Source organism: Panthera uncia, chromosome E3 (genome assembly GCF_023721935.1).
Source record: "Panthera uncia isolate 11264 chromosome E3, Puncia_PCG_1.0, whole genome shotgun sequence".
NCBI classification, from domain to species: domain Eukaryota; kingdom Metazoa; phylum Chordata; class Mammalia; order Carnivora; family Felidae; genus Panthera; species Panthera uncia.
In genome coordinates this window covers 34,539,501-34,561,334 of record NC_064815.1, presented here as the reverse complement: position 1 = coordinate 34,561,334, position 21,834 = coordinate 34,539,501, and the positions used below count along the sequence as shown (strand labels likewise).

At 44.7% G+C, this 21,834-nt stretch overlaps 1 protein-coding gene across 6 annotated transcripts in view; it reads left to right on the top strand.

Moving 5' to 3' along the window:
* LUC7L (LUC7 like) overlaps nucleotides 1-21,834 on the top strand; it is a 42,396-nt gene that overhangs the window by 12,193 nt on the left and 8,369 nt on the right. For 5 of the 6 annotated variants that reach the window (XM_049639056.1, XM_049639060.1, XM_049639061.1 and 2 more), the window contains 4 exons: nucleotides 11,235-11,345; nucleotides 12,051-12,194; nucleotides 17,592-17,768; nucleotides 20,768-20,856. In XM_049639056.1, the coding sequence (XP_049495013.1) occupies nucleotides 11,235-11,345; nucleotides 12,051-12,194; nucleotides 17,592-17,768; nucleotides 20,768-20,856 (521 nt within the window). The remainder of the gene's footprint in view (nucleotides 1-11,234; nucleotides 11,346-12,050; nucleotides 12,195-17,591; nucleotides 17,769-20,767; nucleotides 20,857-21,834) is intronic. The other variant, XM_049639059.1, reaches the window with a different exon arrangement.

Here is a 21,834-nt window from a genome sequence, read left to right as displayed (position 1 = left end):
GGCTTAAGTCCATACAGTGTGCACCTCTTGGTCTCTGGGTTGTTAGTTCAAGACCCACGTTGGATGTGTGTGTGTGTGTATTTATTTAATCTACTTATGTATTTATTTTGAGAGAGAGAGAGAGAGGGAGAGAGAGAGAATCCCAAGGGGCTCTGCGCTCTCAGCACAGAGCCTGCCTGACATGGGGCTCGAACCCACAAACTGCGCAATCATGACCTAAGCCAAATCCAAGAGTTGGACGCTTAACTGAGCCACCCAGGCGCCCCACAAAAATAAAATCTTCTTAAAAATGAAAAAAATAAATATATTGTTCTGTCACACAGTGGACTGTTGTTCTATGAAGCTAAGAAGATACCTCTAGGTGTTAGGGAGAAGAGGGAGATTTTACCTTAAAAGTTTTTGCATTGGTTTTAAGATAATGATGCCCATGCCCCCACCTTTTGAGTTTTTAATTTATACATATCAACACTGTTTGGATGTACACGGATTACTCTAAGTAAAGTAGTTAAAAGTGGCCTAACTTTACGATACCAAGCTAAAATAACTTTTTTAAAAATGTTTTTTTCCTTTTGAGGAGCGGGAAGGGCAGAGGGAGACAGGATCCAAAGTGGGCTCTGCACTTCCAGCAGAGAGCCCGACGTAGGGCTTGAATTCATGAAACTGAAAACTGTGAGGTCATGATCTAAGCCAAAGTCTGATGCTTAACTGACTAAGCCACCCAGGTGCCTGTAAAATGACTTTTTTTTTTTTTTTAACATTTATTCATTTTTGAGAGACAGAGCGTGAGCAAGACAGGGGCAGAGAGACAGGGAGACACGGAATCCGAAGCAGGCTCTAGGCTCTGAGCTGTCAGCACACAGCCCAATGCAGGGCTCAAACCCACGAGCTGTGAGATCATGACCTGAGCCAAAGTTGGATGCTCAACTTATCCATAGAGGTGCCTCGCCCCTAAAATAACTTCTCATCTCCTTAGTTTTACAGTATAAACTTTTTAGGGAAGATAAAGGCTTTTCTCAGAATATAGATTTGTTAAGTTAATTTGATGAAAACCAATTTTTAAATCTCTTTGGCAGGTAATACATGTTTACTGTGGGAGATTCCAGAAGTCTAAAAGGCTCTGGTGAAAAGTCTCCCCTTTCTGTGACCAGCCATCCAGTAGCTCTCTCTGGAGGTCACTTTGATCTTTTAAAGATAGTTGATTCAAGATGAACAGATAGGTTTATCAGAAAGGCTAGTTGTGGTACTTCTTGTCAGAATTGCAATTTTGAGAAGCAGAACCCCTCAGAAGCTTTTTGGCCAAATATAGTCAGTATGCTAATTCTTGCTGTCCCTGTTCTGCTGCTGCCCTCTGAAGACCTGCTGGTGGTGCTGGCCTCCGAGCCTGCCGTTCGGCCCCTGCACTATCCGAGCCACGGGCCTGGGACCAACAGCTCCCAGGTGCCCATCTTGAGGTTGGTTTCTGGAAAGGCTGCAGTGTGGTGTGGTCATCACTGTTAGGAGATGAATACAGGTTTCATTGTCATAGGTTGTAAACCACCTCTAATCCATGATTTGTTCTGATTTTTCTTTTTTTTTTTTTCTTTTCTTTTCTTTTTGAGAGAGAGAGAATGTGTGTGTGCGAGAGTGGGAAACAGGACAGAGGGAGAGAGAATTTTAAGCGCAGAGCCTGATGTGCAGGTCGATCTCACAATCCTGGGATCATGACCTGAGCCAAAATCAAGAGTCACATGCTCAACCAACTCAGCCACCCAGGCACCCTTTATTCTGCTTTTTCTTAGTAACTTATATTTTTGTGTACCTCATCCAGTGTTTTGATAGAATCTCCATGTTGGCAATAATTAGATAGGCCAGCCATTTACCAGAGTCTCTGGAAGTGTCTGAAGCCCACTGTTATTTGCCAGAATTAATGGTGCTGGCAGAGGGGTCAGACTCCCTGCAGTAGGCCTGTTGGGGGACAACTGACCACAAACTCAGAACATGTGTTTTGTTTTAATGTTGAAAAGTTTATCAAATATATTAAAGATAACAGGTGTTTGAGTTCTATTTTAAACGATTTTTGTTATGTAAGGAGTGTGTGTGTGTGTGTGTGTGTCTCTCCCTCTCTTTTTGCCCCTCCCCTGCTCACGCTGTCTCTCCCTCAAAAATAAATAAACCTTAAAAATAATTAAACTAAAGCGGTTAGAGATTTGAGTCACCTCTAAGCAATTTGTAGGAAGTTGTTCTACAAGAACATTGCGTGTGTACGAGAAGATGGAAGGTGTTCATTGCATCATTTTGAATTAGTGGAAAAATGGAGATACCCAAACATGGATGTTTTTGGAGGGGCTAAAGTAGTTGTGTCACAATAAAGTGAAATACTGCACAGTTGTAGATCATAGAAGATACATGATGTGAAGAAGAAAATGGAAACTTACCAAATTGTCCTGTTTGGTGGGAATGAAAATTGTGTTCTTGTATATGCATCTTAATGCAAGTTTTAAAAGTATATCCCAGTTTTTGGGGCGCCTGGGTGGCTCAGTTGGTTGAGCGTCTGACTTCGGCTCAGGTCATGATCTCACAGTCCGTGGGTTCGAGCCCGGTGTAGGGCCCTGTGCAGACAGCTCAGAGCCTGGAGCCTGCTTCTGATTCTGTGTCTCCTTCTCTCTCTGCCCCTCCCCCACTCATGCTCTGTCTCACTCTCAAAAATGGATAAAGTTTAAAAAAATTTTTTTTAAATAAAAGTATATACCAGTTTTTAAGAAAAAAAATTTTTTTTAATGTTTATTTTTGAGATAGAGACAGTGTGAGTGGGGGAGAGGCAGAGAGAGAGGGAGACACAGAATCCAAAGCAGGCTCCAGGCTCTGAGCTGTCAGTACAGCTCAAACTCACAGTGAGATCATGACCTGAGCCGAAATCGGATACTTAACCGACTGAGCCACCCAGACACCCCACCAGATTTTTTTTTAATGTTTATTTTGAAAGAGCAAGCATGTGCACGAGTGGAGGAGGGGCAGAGAAGGAGGGAGAATCCCAAGCAGGCTCTGCTCTGTCAGCACAGAGCCTGACACAGGGCTCGATCCCACGAACCATGAGATCATGACCTGAACAGAAATCAAGAGTCTGGTGCTTAACCAACTGAACCACCCAGGCATCCCAGTATATACCAAATTCTTAAGTGATTATTTCTTGTGGGAGGAGAGAAGAAAAAATTACATTTTCGGTGTCACATATAGTCATTAGGTCCAGTTAGCTAACACAATAATAGGCAGAAATGAAAATTTAAAACTATTTTTAGGGGCGCCTGGGTGGCTCAGTCGGTTGGGCAGCCGACTTCGGCTCAGGTCATGATCTCACAGTCTGTGAGTTCGAGCCCCGCATCGGGCTCTGTGCTGACAGCTCAGAGCCTGGAGCCTGTTTCGGATTCTGTGTCTCCCTCTCTCTGACCTTCCCTCGTTCATGCTCTGTCTCTTTCTGTCTCAAAAAAATAAATAAACGTTAAAAAAAAATTTTTTTTTTAAAAACTATTTTTATCTTGGGGTGCCTGGTTGGCTCAGTTCGTGGAGTGTGCAGCTCAGTCTTGGGGTTGTGGGTTCGAGCCCCACATTGGATATAGAGATTACTTAAGAATAAAATCTTTTTTTTTTTTTTTTAATAAGTGGGGGGAGGGTAAGAGGGGGAGAGAGACTCTCAAGCAGGCTCCACACTCAGCACAGAGCCTGATGCAGGGCTCTATTCCACCATCCAGGGATCATGACCTGAGTTGAAATCAAGAGTTAGACGCTCACCTGAGTTATCCAGGCCCCCCAAAGATAAAATCTTTTTTTTTTTTTTTAAGTTTATTTATTTGTTTTGAGAAAGAAAGCACAAGCATCTGTGAGCAGAGGAGGGGCAGAGAGAGAGAAAGCGGGGGGAGAGAATCCCAAGCAGGCTCCATGCCCAGTCTCACTAACCATGAGATCATGACCTGAGTCAGAATCAGTGGTCAGACACTCAACTGAATGAGCCACCCAGGCACCCCTCAAAACGAAGATCTTAACAAAATGTGTGTGTGTGTGTATTTTTACCTTGTGACTTAGTTTTACAAATCTCCATTCTTAGGAAGTAATTAGAAATATAGGCAGGCATTGGTAAACAAATATGGTAGGATTGTTTATAAGATTGGAAAATTGGACACAGAACTCATGTCATAGACTGCCCTCGAAATTGTATAAAATCTAATGATTTAGAATTGCTATGATGTCACGAGCAAGACAAAGGTACAAAATTGTGTATAATAGAGAGTTCATCTATAGTTTTTTTTTGGGCGGGGTGGGGGGGTTGTTTGATTTGTTTTTTGTTTTTTTGTGGTCTCATTGAACACATACTGCTTAATCAGAGAATTGGTAGATCTGGCTTTTAAAATACAGAGTGTGCCCTCCCCTCCCTGGAGGCAGTCACTTAGTACCGCTTTAAAATGCAGGGAAGCAGGGGCACCTGGGTGGCTCAGTTGGTTAATCATTGACTCTTGATTTTGGCTCAGGTCCTGATCCTTGATCTTGAGATCAAGCCCTGCATCAGGCTCCACACTGTCAATTCTCTCTCCCCCTGACTCTCTGCCTCTCAAGTCTCTTATCTGTCAAAATGCAGGGAGGCAAACACTTTAAAAGCAACAACTTGGTTCTTTCGTTTCTTGTTTTGATTTAAATGGTCTCTATACCCTACTTCAGTCGCATGCTCTTCTGGCTAATCTAGCCGGGCGCCTCAAAAGGGACAGCTTGCTGGTTAACTGGCACAAGTTGACCTTGGTGGGTTAGGTTTTTAGCAGACTGTTTCAGAACATTTGCTGGAAGCCTGTGTGTCAAGGGTTGGCTGTGGGTCAGAATTCTGAGGCTCTGCTGGCCAAAAGGAGGTAGTGAGTCCTGCTCATCGAACTTCTAACAGTTTAAAGTTATGATTAAATGGATTATTTCTCTACAAAAAAAAGACAAAGGTTGATTTACCAGGGAATTTTTTTTAAACTTCTGTGGAGAATCTCAAATATCAAAAGTAGATGTAATCATATAATGAATTTTCTTGTACCCATCACTAAGCCTTGGGAATGGTGAGTTCACTGCCAGCTGTTTCGTCTTGCCTTAACTTTTCTTCCAAATCTCCCTCCCTCCCCCTCTCTCTCTCTCTCTCTCTCTCTCTCTGCCCCTCCCTATTCACGCTGTCTCTGTATTTCTCAAAATAAATAAACTTAAAATTTTTTTTTTTTAATTTTTTTTTCAACGTTTTTTATTTATTTTGGGGACAGAGAGAGACAGAGCATGAACGGGGGAGGGGCAGAGAGAGAGGGAGACACAGAATCGGAAACAGGCTCCGAGCCATCAGCCCAGAGCCTGACGCGGGGCTCGAACTCACGGACCGCGAGATCATGACCTGGCTGAAGTCAGACGCTTAACCGTCGGCGCCACCCAGGCGCCCCAAAAATTTTTTTTTTAATAATAAAAATTAAAATGTAAGGGAAAGTTCTAAAGATACAGAACTGAACAGAATATTATAATGAAATTTCTGGGTTCTGTCTCCCAGTGCAACTCCTGTGCAACAATTCTTTCAGTGATTATTGATATGAAGATTCCTGTTTCATCTTTTTTCTTGTGTTTCCCCACTGGATTTTTTTTAAAAAAGATTTTATTTATTTTTTTTAATGTTTTTTTTTTTTTTTTTTTTTTTTTTTTTTTTTTTTTTTTTTTTTTTTAGAGAGAGAGAGTGAGTGAGCGAGCAGGGGAGGGGCAGAGAGAGGGAGACAGAATCCCAAGCAGGCTCCGCGCTGTCAGTGTAGAGCCTGATACGGAGCTCAAACTCACAAACAAATTATGACCTGAGCCAAAACCAAGAATCAGACGCTTAACCGCCTGAGCCACCCAGATGCCTGTAAGGTTTTATTTATTTGATTTTATTTATTTTTCTTATTATTTTTTTAATGTTTACTTTTTTAAAAATTTTTTTAACGTTTTGTTTATTTTTGAGACAGAGAGAGACAGAACATGAATGGGGGAGGGGCAGAGAGAGAGGGAGACACAGAATCCGAAGCAGGCTCCAGGCTCTGAGCCATCAGCTCAGAGCCCGACACGGGGCTCGAACTCACGGACCGCGAGATCGTGACCTGAGTCGAAGTCGGACGCTTAACCGACTGAGCCACCCAGGCGCCCCTTTAATGTTTACTTTTGAGAGAGAGAGGGAGAGGGAGAGAGAGAGACAGAGACAGCACAAGTCGGACAGGGGCAGATTCAGAGGGACACACAGAATCAGAAGCAGGCTCCATGCTCTGAGCTGTCAGAACAGACACTAGCACACGGCTCGAACCCACAAATTGCAAGATCATGACCTGAGCCAAAGTTGGACACTATCTGACTGAGCCACACAGGCACACCAAGGTTTTATTTTTTGAGTAATATCTACCGCCACCAGAGGGGTTGAACCCAGAAGCCTGAGATCAGGAGTTGCACACTCCACCAACTGAGCCAGCCAGGTGCCCCCACTGGATTATTTTATAGTAGCTCCTAGACATGGAATTTCATTTGTAAATACTGCAAGAGTATATCTAGAAGTTGAAGACTTTATTAAAAACAGTCTTTTTAAAAAATAATATACCATTTGATAGTGTTCAAATTTCCCAGATTGCTTCAAAAAGGATTCTTTTACAGTTTTATTTGTTTGACTTAGGATTCAGAATAAGGGCTACACATTAGAGTGCTTTGTAAGTCTTTTTACTTCTTTTTGTAAGTGTTTTTAAATCTTTTTGAAGAAATTAATTTTCTTAAAGTCTCCTCCTGGACTTTGGTGATTGTATCCTCATGATGTTTTTTTTAACATGTTTTCCCTTATCTTTGAAATTCCTGTACCCTAGGAGTTAGATCTGGAGGCTTGATAATCAGATTTACTTTCTTCTGTGACTGGAGGATTTCAGAGGTAGAGCTTTGCCCTTCCTGTTGTATCACCTCAGCTGACACAGTGATCTGTGGGCTTGGTCATTACAGACACCCTTTATCTCTTGGTCGTGAAGGTCCCCTTCAGCCTTTAGCCTGATGCTTGAAGCACAGTTGAGGATAGTTGCCTAGATCAGTTATTTCACTAAGGTGCAGCATCTCTTAGCAATGTAAAAACATGTAGAACTCTCATAAGGTTCAAAGATTTAAAGTATAGAAGGTACATTGTGAAACCGCTCTCCTGCTCAGTTCTTCAGTCACCTGGTTGCTTCTAGAAGTAACCAGTTAAGTGTTCTGTTTCCTTTAGAGTTTATGTGCATACCTGAGGCAGATAGTATGTCTGTATTCCATTGTTTTTTTTTCTTTTGTTTTGTTTTGTTTTTACACAAATAGCAGTCTACTATACACTTATTGTATCCTTACCCCCTTTTTTTTTGTTCTCCTTGTTAGTGTATCTTTGTATAGAGTTCCTTATTCCTTTTTGTGGCTACGTAGTATTCCAAAGCATGGATATCTACATTATGTGACCAGTCCCCTATTGATGATCATGGTGCTGCATTACACATTGGCATTGTATACATGTATCTGGGAGAGATTCCTACATGCAGAACTGTTGGATCAGAAGGGTATCTTTCATTTTGATGGTGCCATAGTGTTCTCCGGAGGGATGAATGTTCCCACCAGCAGTGTAGAAGAGTTCCATTTTCGCATCTTTGCCAACAGTGAGTGGCCAAATTTTGGGGACTTTGCCAGTTAGAGATATAAAAAGGTATTTATTTGTGGTCCTGATGGGGTTGTTGTAAAGGCAATTCTTTGTGTAGGTATAGCCTGCCTAGACCCTCAGCTTGAGCTTGATGGCTGGAGCCTCTGGGAGTTTATCTGGGAGAAGGCGCCTCCCCATCCTCACCACAGGCTCCCAGCCTACCACAGCCTCAGCCTGACATGCCAGGGCCAGGCCTTGACTTCTTGAAAGTGTTTTATTCAGAAATTTCCTAGGAAAAGGGTATATAATATGTTTGCTACTAGGTCATCTCTATAAAATTTCTCAACTTGAACACTGGCAAACCGCAATATTAACATATTTGCCGATGAAAAAGTTACAGAGCAACACTTTCCTTTAGCATACATATATTTATTTATTTATTTTTATTATTATTATTTTTTTTTATAAAATTTTTTTTTTAATGTTTATTTATTTTTGAGACAGAGGAAGACAGAGCGTGAACAGGGGAGGGTCAGAGAGAGGGAGACACAGAATCTGAAGCAGGCTCCAGGCTCCGAGCTATCAGCACAGAGCCCGATGCGGGGCTTGAACTCACGGAGAGTGAGATCATGACCTGAGCCGAAGTCGGATGCTTAACCAACTGAGCCACCCAGGCGCCCCTAGCATACATATATTGAAAAAACAAAAAATTTTATTTTTTAAATTCAGTAGAGATCATTTTTTCCCCAGATTGTTTCCTATTTAAAAAAAATTTTTTTTTAAGTTTATTTATTTTGAGAGGGATAGTGTATGCATGCAAGTGGGAGAGGGGCAGGGGAGGGCCAGAGCGAGAGGGACGAAGAATCCCAGGGAGCCTCCACACTACCGATGCAAAGCCTGACACAGGGCTCCATCTCACGACTTCAAGACCACGACCTGAGCCGACCTCAGGAGTCGGATGCTTAACTGACTGAGCCACCCAGGCGCCTTTGTCTTGCTTTTTGATGTTTTACTTCACAGGTTTCCAAAAACTACACACCATATCAACTAAATTTCCAAGCTGTCTTTAATATCCCATAGGAGACCAGTTGTGATTATACCTACTTTTTCTAGCTACAGATGACAGTATAACAGTTGTATTTGCTAAGTCAGATATTCTGGATTAGAATCCCTTTGTGACCTTGGGCAAGTTCTTTTAACTTTTTCTATTCATCTGTGAACTGGGCTGGTACTGACCGCCTCACAGTTGTGCAGATTGGGTGTAAGGTCTTTGGAGCCAAGCCACAAGGGTTCTTGCACCCTGATGCCATTACTTAGTAGTTTGGAAACTGTACCTCACTTTTTTCACCTGGGAAATGGAGACTTTCAGAGTTTCTGTGTAGCTCTTTTAAGGCACGTGTGGACATGTCACACAGTACAGGGGCACGTGTGTGCTGTGACCTGTCTCCTCGATGGCACATGCTTGTTTCTGGCCACTGTCATTTCTGCTGGGCTGGGAGCAGCACCAGACGGTCCTGCGTGTGGAGGAATAGCCTTCAGCAGCAGTGAGACTTATGTGCCAATTGTACAGCAGCCCTGTGCTCAGGTACCCTCAGTAGTTCATATTTCCTCGTACCATTCCTAAGCCACAGAGGTTGGGTCACGTTCTGGTCAATGGTGGGCTGTGATTAGGACTTAATTTTTAGACTTGGGTACCTTTTTTTTTTTTTTTTTTTTTTTTAAGAAAAATTATTTAAACCTCCTCTTTGATATATTTTAGGAATCAATCTGAATTTGACAAGCACTTTGAAGAGAAGAAGCAATAGAACAAAGCATCGTCTTTTAAAGAATGTGGCAGTTAAAGGATGTCCCTGTGGTCTGCCTATTTTGGGTTGTGAGGTTTCCTATTTAGTTTTTAGCTCATCAGATGTCTGAGTCTGTAGCTAATTGAGGTTCTGCTGAAGCTGCAGTTGGTTGCTTTAATTGGTAAGGCCTTGGCAGGGTTATTAGATGTCTCTTGCCCACTTGACCCCTGATGTGTAGATTCGTGGGTCTGTTTCAGGGGAGATTGCTCTTTTTGGGTATATAACGGAGGGACACCACACCACAGATTTGACACCTCTGTGTGGGTGAACCTGGGGCGATTCAGGATGGTCTGCCACAATCCATTATCCCATGTGAGCACAGGTGGCATGGGACTTGTATCAGCTCGCTGGCACTTTGATCCTGGTAAGTTACCACCCTGTCTGCAGAGTTGGTCAACTCTACATCTTTCCAGGAAGTACAGTGCATGCAGACACATGATGATCGTTTGCTTTCCTGGTCGTTAGATTGAAATGTAGCGAAACATCGGGGAATATTTGGATGGCCAACAAACAACAGGAAAGAGGTACTGAATTCCAAAATCATGGAGTGAAATTGGGAATTGGCCTCAGTGGATGATTAGGCTTTAACCTTTCTTCAGCACCTGGGGGGGCTTGGCATCGTCACAGAGCCTCTTCTCTGTCTTGACCTACTTCCAAGTAAGCATTTGTTTGAAAAGAGTATTTAAGATTTCTAGAGGAGACAGTAACCCTCTCCAGTGTCCTTATTATCCATTCCACTGTGGCACTGATCCTTGTAGAGTGGTTTCTTGACAGCTGACCTACTGTCCCCTGGCCATCTTTGGGCAGAGGGACATAGATTCTCACCACTTGGTCTGTTGGCCTTCCATCTGCTCTCTAGGAACTCTACCCAGAGTTTGTTCTCCTGTATTTTTTGGTGATAGTTCACATGGTCTAGTCATGTCATCCTGTTCTAAACTCTGTTGCTGTCATATTTAACACAATGCCGACATTTGCAAGTTGACTTGTGGGTGTGAGTTAGGAGGTGCTAATCACTGGTCATAGCCTGACACATCTGTTTGTGTGTTTATCTGAGTTACGCTGGAGCCTTTGACTGGTCATGACAGATTAACTGCCTAAAACCTACGAAGCAGCTTATTAATTAGTGTATTTTAGTGTTTCCCACAAACTCTTCAGAGTGAGCAATTAGATATCTAGAGTTTCTTTTCCTTTATCTCTTTGGGTAAGTAGTAACCAGTTTTCCTGCTACTTTAGACCGTAGGCAATAACTAACCATACTCACAGCTCTCAGTAATATTTGTTCTATTGTTTTGTTTTGAGGTGGAAGGGGGAACTCTACCCTCAGAACATGAGGGAATAATATTTACGTGGCTCACACAGACCAGTGAGTACATCATCTGCATCCCCCACAGCTCACCAGCAGAGGGCCTCTGATACTAGTCTCAGTCCACCCTTCCTGCCCCTCAGAGAACGCTGTTAATTATGGCCAAGTGTTTTAATTAAAAAATTCCTGGAAATGTTATTGAGGGATGGGGGTCCTTTTACAAATTTTAGAAATAAACAGATGAGAAGACCATGCTTCTGAGTGATCACTTGGTTTAACAAAGCCCCTTGGTTTAATGTGATTATGGACGTGCTGGCTATAGTGTAGTTTAAGATCTTCCCACTGAACTTACAGGCTTTTAAGAAACCAACCCAGGAGTGTATGTCCTATTGAATAAATGGGTTCCAAGGCCCTACATGTAACTGATCATAGCTCACTGCTTCTCCTGAGCTAGGCAATGGATCACTTGGAGTCCTTTATTGCCGAGTGTGATCGGAGAACTGAGCTTGCCAAGAAGCGACTGGCAGAGACGCAGGAGGAGATCAGTGCAGAAGTTTCTGCGAAGGTATGCCTGGGAGACATTAACATTTGTTTTTTTTTTTTTAACATCACCACGTAAAATAGGAAACGGGGGAAAGCTAGTTGAGAAATGGTTAGTTTGTGGGGTACCTATACCGCAGAATAAAGAAGGTAGATCTTTGTGTAACTGGCCTATCAGTTCATCCCTCCTTTGCTCCCCCTCTTTCAGCACAACTAAGTCTCTGTGGTGTCCTTTACTTTCAGTTTTGTAAAGGCATCACTTAAGATATGTGCAGTTGATAACTGGACCAAAGGTGCTACTTTATTTCTAAAATTAAATTCCAAATGATTAGGCATTTTGCTTACAGTACAAATTTATACCTTTAAACCTGGATGTTTTATGGCCTTTACCCAGAAGGTTGAGTTGTGGTAGAAGTGAGAAGAGACAGCCCTGAAAATGACCACCGTGATGACCCTGACCACCACGTTGGAAGTGACAGACATGCTCTTACTGTCTTACATGCTCTTACTGGGATGCAGTGGCCAGGTTTAGTTTAAGGTCAGGGTCACAACAGTGCTAGTAAGGATGTCAAAATTTCTACATTTTGCATGCGTTCAGTGAGGATCCTGGCTGTTCTCTTTAATTCTGGTGGAACGGAACAGAAGAACAGCAAGAGAACCACTCACTTTCTTTGTTCTAGTCTTTTGGTTTTAGATGTCTGCTTACCTGATTATTTCTGTCTTCCCTTAGGCAGAAAAAGTACATGAGTTGAATGAAGAAATCGGAAAACTTCTTGCTAAAGCTGAGCAGCTGGGAGCTGAAGGAAATGTTGATGAATCCCAGAAAATTCTTATGGAAGTGGAAAAAGTCCGTGCAAAGAAAAAAGAAGCTGAGGTTAGTGGGAAATGTCTTCAAGAAAGAGGAAACTTAGTAACCCCAGAAGATTCACCATTTGGGCTAAAATTAAAGCATTCAATTTTTTGAATATTGGAAAGAAGTTGGAAATAAGATGCTGTATGGATAGGATTGTAGGATTTAGAGTCTGTGCACAGTTGGGTTTGTGCCTTTGCTCTGCCCCCCCGTGACACTCGTGTGACATCAGACCAGTCCCTTACCAGCCCTGAGCATAACACCTATATGCAGAATGCAGTCTTGAGAGTGAAGTCACTGGAGTGGTGTCTTTTTTTTTTTTTTTTTTTTTTGTAATGTTCACTTATTTATTTTGAGAGAGAGAGAGTGCTCGAGCATAAGTGGGGAGGGACAGAGAGTCCCAGCTGTGCTCTGTACGGTAAGTGCATAGCCCATTGTGGGGCTCGATCCCACAACCATGGGATCATGATCTCAGATCTCAGCCAAAACCAAGAGTAGGACGCTTAACCGACTGAGCCATCCAGGCACCCCCAAAGTGGTGTCATTTTACTCTCTGATCCTCTGGCTGTGGTGGTTACTCAGCTGGCATGAGTGGGTCAGAGTTATATTGGAGAATGAAAGCTGGGTGTCCTTGGCGACAGCACATCTCTCGTAGGGAGAACCTGTGCAGACTGAGGGTAGCATCCAAGTGGTGTTGGCTGGGATGCCAGGCCAGGATATGCGGTGGAAAAAATGAGTCAGGGACTCATTGTTTGTATCACTGACAACCGTGTTCCTCCTAGATTATTGTATCCATTGGATATGCTTTGGATCTCAAGTCCTTACCCCTGGAATGGGAGATGGCTCATGTCGGCTTTGAGAATGGTGGGAACAGTAGAGTCAGAGGGAGGTGGGATGGTTGTGTTCCTGTAGCACATGCTTATTAAGCTCCAGCTATGTGCCAGATACTTTCTGGTTGTGAACAAGCCAGAGGATGCCCTTCTTGTGGAGACAGTGCTGGAGGCGGGAGGGGGTGCAGAGACGAGAGTATGTGAGTAGATGGATATGTTTCATTCTGAGGAAATCAGGTGCTTGGAAGCAATGGGGTCTGGGGGCACCTGTGTGGCTCAGTCCATTGAGTGTCCAACTCTTGACTTCAACTCACGTGGTGATCCCAGGGTTGTGAGATCGAGCCCCGTGCTGGGCTTTATATTGGGCATGGGGCTTGCTTGAGATTGTCCATCTCTCTCTCAAAAAACAAATAAATAAAAATTAGAAGAAATAAAAGAATTCTTTAAAGAAGAAAAAAAGAAATGGGGTCTGAGTTTGAGAGTGACTTTGTGTTGCCAAGGGTCTCCAGGTAGAGTAATTTGGTCCTGGGAGTCCCCTTAGTGGAGACCTATGAACGGAGACAGTTCTTAGAGTGGTGGGGGCCAGTAGAGGTGAGCAGATGGCACGTAGGTGTCAGGTCCCCTTTGGTTATCTCTGTACACCCCTGGCTCAGCATGGTGATGGACACGCAGTAGGAGCTCGGTAATGACTAACTGAATGCATGGATAGTGCCAGGGGCCTCTTGGTGTTAGAGCGATGCCCACTGAGGCAGTAGTCAGTACAGGGAGCAGAAGGATTACTCAGGACAGGGCTGTGCTGGGGTTGGGGTCATCTCCAACTTGGAAGGTATCTCCTGGAAGGTGGTGCCAAGATAATGCCTCATACCCCTGGCAGGACAGCACCTGCTTAGTGACATATATAGCTGATATGGTCCATTCTTGAACATGAGAGGGAGAAAATTCACAATACAGATGGATTTTCTTTTAAGTTCGTTTCTTTTGAGAGAAAGAGACCGCAAGTGAGGGAGGGGCACAGAGAGAGACTGAATCCCAAGCAGGCTCTGCAGTGTTAGTGCAGAGTACAGTTTCGGGCTTGAACTCCTGAACTGCAAGGTCATGACCTGAGCCAAAGTTGAACACTTAGCCAGCTGATCCACCCAGGTGCCCCCAGATGGATGTTTTGTAAACAATTTTTTTTCCCCCAGCATTTTTATTTATTTTAAGGGAGACAGATTGAGAAGGGGAGAGGCAGAGAGAATCCCAAGCAGTTTCTGCACTGTCAGCACGGAGCCCAACATGGGGCTCAAGCTCACCAGCCGTGAGATCATGATCTGAGCTAAAACCAAGAGTCAGATGCTCAACTGACTGAGCCATCCAGGCGTTCTCCCCCACCCCCCACCCCAGATGGATGTTTTGTATGTAAATGCTTAGATGTGTTCAAGGTAAGAGATGGATGGGTTGAGAATGTGACAGTTGCTGGTGTTACCTTGGGTGGCATTGCCATGTTAGTATGACTTGGTAGAGTTCCAAACAGTCTTTCCTGGTTTACAGAGTAGATACATATCCAGGAAATTGCATGTATATTTAAATCTTGCATTCTGCACAGGATTTAAGTCCCTGAGTATCTATGCAAATATAAATCACGTATATACGTCCTTACGTAGGAACTAAACCGATGTATATTGAAATGGGAAATTTTTGTGTACATGTAGGAGAGTCCTGACAGCTCTGTCCAGTGGGAAGCTCTGTGGCCTATTGGTACGTCCTGTGGCCCAGCTCTTTCAGCTTCTAAGAGCCGAGCAAACACCAGAAATCCCTGGGAGGGCTCAGAGATTTGTATGTAGGCATAAAAAATTGTAGATGTGGGGTTCATCGTGTGCATGTCTGCAGACAGCCCACACAGGAGCAGAACGTAGCATGCGCGGCTCTTCGTGCCCAGGACTCCTAGCATCCTTGCCCTGGCCATTTGTCCTCCATCCGCATCACTGAGGGTGCCCCCAGGAGGCAGCACTACTTCCTTAAAACCACTGGGCAAGACAGGGTGGTGTTGGGCAGGTCTGGGCAGTGCTGACCTAAGGTAATAAGGCACCTGTGGGTTCCTTTCTGCTTTTAGTAGTGGACAAGCGTGGGTGTGTTGGGTAGTCTCAAGAAATTATGCAGAGAGATCCCATGTACCCTTTAGTCAGTTTCCCCCAGTGGTAACATGTTGAAAAACCGTAGTACAGTATCACAAAGGATGTTGATAGTCAAAAGTCCATCACCACTGAGATCCCTCCCTCGATCCTTCTGTAGCCACACCCACTTCTCTGACCCCTGGCAACCACCAATCTGTCCTCTATCTGTATATTCTGGTTATTTCAAGAATCTTAAGTAGATGGAGTCATACAGTACATAACCTTTTGAGATTGGCTTTTTTTTTTTTTTTTTTTTTAACCAGGCATAGAGTTTATTTTGAAAGATATGAGGCGGTGGTATTCAAAGTTTTGAAACTAGAAAGGGACAGAATATCACAGATATTCGTGTGCCCACCATATTTACGTTTTTGAGTAAGGTTTTGGGCACCTGTGTGGCTCAGTCAGTTTAGCGTCCGACTTCAACTTGGGTCATGATCTCACAGCTTGCGAGTTCGAGCCCCGCGTCGGGCTCTGTGCTGACAGCTCAGAGCCTGGAGCCTGCTTCGGATTTTGTGTCTCCTTCCCTCTCTGCTCCTCCCCCACTTATTCTCTGTCTCTCTCCTTCAAAAATAAAAACATAAAAAAAAAAGTTATAGCACATCATAATGGAAATTCAGGTTCCCAGTCCTTCCCCCTCTAGTCTCATTCTCTCCCTCCTCAGAGGCAGACATTACTGTGCATTCAGTTTTGTCTTTGTCTGGTATTACACATGTGTACCGCCTGTAAACTGTGTGTGTGTGTGTGTGTGCGTGTGTGTGTCTGTGTGTGTGTCTGTGTGTGTGTCTGCGTTGTGTGCTTTGTGCGTTTAAAAAGTCCCAAATAGGGGCGCCTGGGTGGCTCGGTCGGTTAAGCGTCTGACTTCGGCTCAGGTCATGATCTCACAGTCCGCGAGTTCGAGCCCTGCGTCGGGCTCTGTGCCGACAGCTCAGAGCCTGGAGCCTGTTTCAGATTCTGTGTCTCCCTCTCTCTCTGCCCCTCCCCTATTCATGCTCTGTCTCTCTCTGTCTCAAAAATAAATAAACGTTAAAAAAAAATAAAAATAAAAAGTCCCAAATGCTGCCATTTTTTAAAAAATCTTTTTCACGTTTGCTTATTTTTGAGAACAAGGGCGCGAATGGGGGAGGTGCAGAGAGAGAGGGAGACACAGAACTCAAAGCAGGCTCCAGGCCCTGAGCTGTCAGCAGAGAGCCTTACGTGGGGCTTTAACTCACGGACTCACGGACCTTGAGATCATGACCTGAGCCGAAGTCGGCTGCCCAACCAACTGAGCCACCCGGGTGCCCCTAAATGCTGCCATTCTATACACATCTCTCACATGCATTCCTCACTTGGCACTATTTGTAAGGTCTCTCCTTGTTGCTACATACAACTTCCTTCAGGTTATTGCTGTAGGCTTCCGCTTCACAGACGTGTTACTGTCCGTTGGTGGTTTCTCATCTTACAGACAGCTCCACAGCAAGTGCCCTTGCACTTGTTTGCTGGCACGTGTATGAGCGTGTTCTAGGACGTACGCCCGGAAGAGTTTCTGGCAATGGCATGCACTGTCTTGCTCTCAGATTATTCAGCTGCACCACCTGTTAGTCGCACCAACCTGGTCTCCTCCCAGCAGCGTATGAGAGTGCCCACCAGTCGAATGAATGCCATGGTAACTTACGTTAATCTCCATTTGCCAGGGAACTTTGAACGTGTGAATTAATGGAAGAGCCCTTTAAGTAAGGGTCAGTGACTGTTGGAATGCATTTCTTAAACCTGGGTTTGGAAAGAGTGTTTTAGCTTTGGCACAAGCAGCAGGAGCCGTGTCCCTCTTTTCCTTTTTTTTTTTTTCTTTTATATTTCATGCATTCCACCTTCAAGCTGAGTGAGTTACTCCTTATAATAGGATTCGGACTGGAGTGGCTGCACTAGGTGGTGTCGTTTGCTCTGTTCTATTATATACTTCCTTCTTTGAAGAGAGAGTCTGATGTATTTGTCCTTCCACATTTTAGTTTTTGGGGTTGCATTGGTATACAGTTTTCTGGATGTTGGGACACAGTCTCTATGAGTGGCTCTTGTATGTTTTGGTGGTTTATTTGGTTTGGGTTTTGTGCTTTGTTTTTTCAAAGGCCCCTTTTGAAGTTTCTCCCTTCTTGTTTCTCTGGCCCTCCTAGACTCTCCTCTGTGCGTAGCTGAGACCCCTTCTCTGCTGGCCTCTGAGACCAGCACCCTGCTTGTCAGAGATTTAAATGTTCTTACTGTTTTGGAATCATGACTGTTAGTTCATTTTGTAAATAAACGATGAAAATTGAGTTGGTTACAAATATCTGAGGCTTGTAAGTGGTGTAGTTTTTATTTATTTAAAAGTCATCCCTATAGTCCCTTGAAATATATCCATTTTGGGGTTGAATATTTGGTTGTGGTGCTGGGTACCTCACTGTCCTTGATCTGTTCCTGTTGTCCAGGAAGAATACAGAAATTCCATGCCCGCTTCCAGTTTTCAACAGCAGAAGCTGCGCGTCTGCGAGGTCTGTTCAGCCTACCTTGGTCTCCACGACAATGACCGTCGCCTTGCAGACCACTTCGGGGGCAAGTTACACTTGGGGTTCATTCAGATTCGAGAGAAGCTTGATCAATTGAGGGTACGTTAACGTGTTGTGTTTCTGGAGAAACAAGTCTCTTGACTGTCCTCATGTTTCTTGACATCTAGAAAACCATGTGTTTTTATCCTCTCTCAAGAACGTGCCTTGAGTTTTATAGTGAAATATTCTGATTTCATCACGTTGTTCACACGAGAGATCTAAGGTCTTAGAATCCAGAGGGACCTTGGGTATTTATTTAGTCTGCACTTGTTTACAGGAAACAAAGAGTCTCGTCCCCAGGTACAGACCGCTCTTGCCCACCTCTGAAGTAACTTCTGGTTGGAGATGGGAAGAGCCAGTGGTCTCGTTTTTCTCCTTGGGCAGAGGTGGATGTGTGGAGAGTGGTTAGGCTAGACAGAAGATCACATTTCCCGGCCCTTGCCTTTGAGCCTTCTCTGAAGGATGCGGATGTGGTAGGGCTTTTTTGGATGGTGCTGCTGCACCACTGTCCACCTTTGTCTCTTCCCCAGGACTCCTCATTTTCCTAGGTTAGGCTCTAAAACATATCATGGATGCAGAACATTCAGAAGGAAGGATGAGTGTGTTTTAGATACTTTGAACTGTTTTTCAGACTGGTGGAGTCCTCCCTGCTGCGTATGGAGACCATTGGGATGGGGTACTAGGCCTCCTATGCAGGCCTTCCCTCCACGCACGTCAAATTCAGTATAGAGGGACAGACATATGGCCCCTGACTGGGACCCTGTGACCATCGGGGTAGAGAGCCTTGTGTGTCCCCAGAAGGAGCAGGGGACAGAGCTCTGCCCCTGAAGAGGGGTTGCCAGCAGGTGCGGTGTGAACTCACCAGCAGGGGTGGGGCTGGGGTGGCAGCCTCTGCTCTTAAAACATTCAGCTCTGTGCTCCCAATAGAATTTTGAAAAGTGATACACTCCGTCACATATTATTAAGTTGGAATTTTGTCCTTGCAAGCTGATGGATATGAAAGGTGTAAAAATATTTGTGTCGCCAATAGAATATAAAACTTTTTTTAATGTTTGTCTATTTTTGAGAGACAGAGTGTGAGCGGGAGAGGGGCAGAGAGAGAGGGAGACACAGAAACTGAAGCACGCTCCAGACTCTGAGCTGTCAGCACAGAGCCGGACAGAGGGCTTGAACCCACGACTGTGAGATCATGACCTGAGCCGAAGTCGGACACCTAACCGACTGAGCCACCCAGGTGCCCCGCCAATAGAACATAAATAGCAGTTTGGTGTCCACTACCATGCCTGCTAAAAATGTACTACCCGGGCTCTGGGCTGATGGCTCGGAGCCTGGAGCTTGTTTCCGATTCTGTGTCTCCCTCTCTCTCTGCCCCTCCCCCGTTCATGCTCTGTCTCTCTCTGTCCCAAAAATAAATAAAAAACGTTGAAAAAAAAATTTAAAAAAAAAAAATGTACTACTTAGCAGTTGGAAATGGCACTTTTACATTTCTCCTTCAAATTACGTTTCCATTTTCTATCATCCCATAATTTTGTCCTGGTATTTTTTTTTAAGTTTATTTATTTATATTGAGAGAGAGCATGAGCAAGGGAGCAGCAGAGAGAGAGAGAGAGAGAGAAAGAGAGAGAGAATCCCAGGCAGGCTCAGCACAGAGAGAGCCCCACGTGAGGCTCGATCTCCCAAACCATGACGTCATGACCTGAGCTAGAATCAACAGTTGGACGCTTAACTGACTGAGCCACTCAGGTGGCCCTGTCCTGGTATTTTTTTTTTTTTTTTTTTTTTATAGCTGAAAGCTTTTTATTTTTTTTTTAACACACATTTCTCCAACAGAGATGAGAGTATATTGAAAATTTTCCCCCTAAAACCTTAAGAATTTAAGTATTAACTTGATCTAGAAAGCATGTTTTATCATTGAAGTTACAAGTGGCATGTCGTTGACCAAAGCAACATAAATATATTTTGATAATAGCTGTTAAACTAACAACAGAAAATGTATTTGGAAGTGCACCTCCTAACAGTAGGGAGGGGTAGAGTTCCGGGCCCTAATCAGAGATGGCTTCCCTTACAGTGGTCCCAGAGGTGTGCCACACACTGAGGGTAAGAGCGAGGCAAGACCTTCTTTGTTAGGGGTGGAAGCATAGTGTCTAGGAAGTAGGGAGATGTGGAAAGGAGTTAATGCCAAACCATAGGCCTATGCTCGGTCACATCCCCTTTAGGAAGTTAAGGGGCTGAAACTCCCATCCTTAACCCTAACCGTAACCTGTCCATCGTTGTGTGCCTGCTCAAGTGTAGGACAAGTGAAACCAGGGGTGGAGGGCCAGAAGCAACCAGACAGGAAGGCTCTCGTGCCTTGGGAGTGATTTGAGGACAGCTGGCCCCTCTCTCTCAGTCCTTGCTACGCCTCTCATGCAGTGTCTGGCTGTAGTCTGCAGCAAGGTGGGACCATCCTTTGTGCCATCTTGAGCACGAAAACACTGATGGCCCTTTGTCTCCCTACTCCACTCTACACAGGGCTTCGTTCCACTCAGCAGAGAGGTGGGGGCACCAAAAGGCTTTGAGTTGACCTTGGGTGGGAGTATGCAGACTGATCCCAGGGCTTTGAGCTAAGCTGTGTCAATTGTGTTCGGGTAGTAACGTTTCTCAAGGCCTCCTCCTGTCTGTGCATTGTCTTTGCTCCGTGTTTACAATCCAGCCTGATGGGCCAAGTATTGAGGGTTCAGGGTCTACCTCCGCTGGCCTACTGTCGCCATGAGGCTGGGTCTAAAGCCAGTGTAGCACGCAGCACCCCAGGGACAAGCAGCAGGATATGTTTGGTTAGAGACGTGTTCTTTTTTTACCATAAAGTTTGTGGAGTCTCCTTTGGGTAAAAAAATAACTTTCTGGATTGGTGTGAGGCAAAAGATAGATTTCTGTGATTGTGTTCCTGTTTCTTAAAAGTTTCTATTGGATTTCTAAATTATCAATATTGAGATTACGTAAAAGTGCTTTGTTAAACAGCGTTCACACTCTAGTTGGTGTAACTTGCTCTTCTCTCATTTTCCAATTTCTTGTTTATTTAGAAAACTGTGGCTGAAAAGCAGGAGAAGAGGAATCAGGATCGACTGAGGAGGAGAGAGGAGAGGGAGCGGGAGGAGCGGCTGAGCAGGAGGTGAGTCCACGGCGGATCCACGCCCAGGGAGACCCTGCTCCTTCCTTCAGTCTGGCTCATAGCACTTGAGCTCAGCTACGGATCTCAGTGGCCCTTAAAAGAAAAATAAGCGATGTGCGACATGTTTCGGAGAGCAGGGTTTGGGCTGGCGTGGTAGGAGCCTTGCGGTGTCTCCACGGCCACCCTGAGCTGCAGGAGCAGTTGTGACAACCTCATTTGTACCTGGAAAGGTGTGAGGGAGGGCTGAGCGGTGGCAATGGGAGAGGCACCTGCCTTGCCCCCACGAGGTCAGGGCGGACCGGTCGGGCAGGAGCAGAGACTTTGTGGAGCTGGAGCGTGTTCTGTCACACAGCCGTACTGCCCTAGGGGGAATCCACCAAAGGGCCTTAGGGCTGAGTAGACTCCAGTGTTGACTGAGGGTTGTGGGGCCAGTGGACAGGGGCGGAAGCAGTGAGAACTGTGAGGAGCTACCTAGGAGAACCAGGCGAAGGAGCTGCTGGTTGACGGGTGCGAGTGGGAAGGGTGTGGGTGTGTTGTGGGGGTAGAGCTGATAAGGTTTGCTGGTACGAGGTGGCGAGGCAAGCAGAGGGGGATTGAAGTCGGCCTCACTGCTTTCTGGCCTGGCGTGGCCACTTAGGAAAATGGAGAAGACTGGGACCGGTGTATGGGGTGAGAAGGCGCTGCAGGGAACAGGACTTGGCTTTGACCGTATTCACTTTGAGATGCTTAGGAGACATCTGGTCAGAGTTCAGGGAAGAGGCAGAGGCCGGACCACGCTCTCGTGGGGCACAGCTCGCTGTTCCTTGAAAGGCCTGGATGCTGGGATTCCTGGAGGAATTTCTTAGTATGTAATTCAGAAAGGAAAGATCACGTTTATAGTTTTCTCTGTGTTTCTTTTCATTACTTTGATCATCTAACAGGTTGTGATTGTAAAGAGACTCACTGAGTATAAAAATGTATTAAGCAAAACACGTGAGT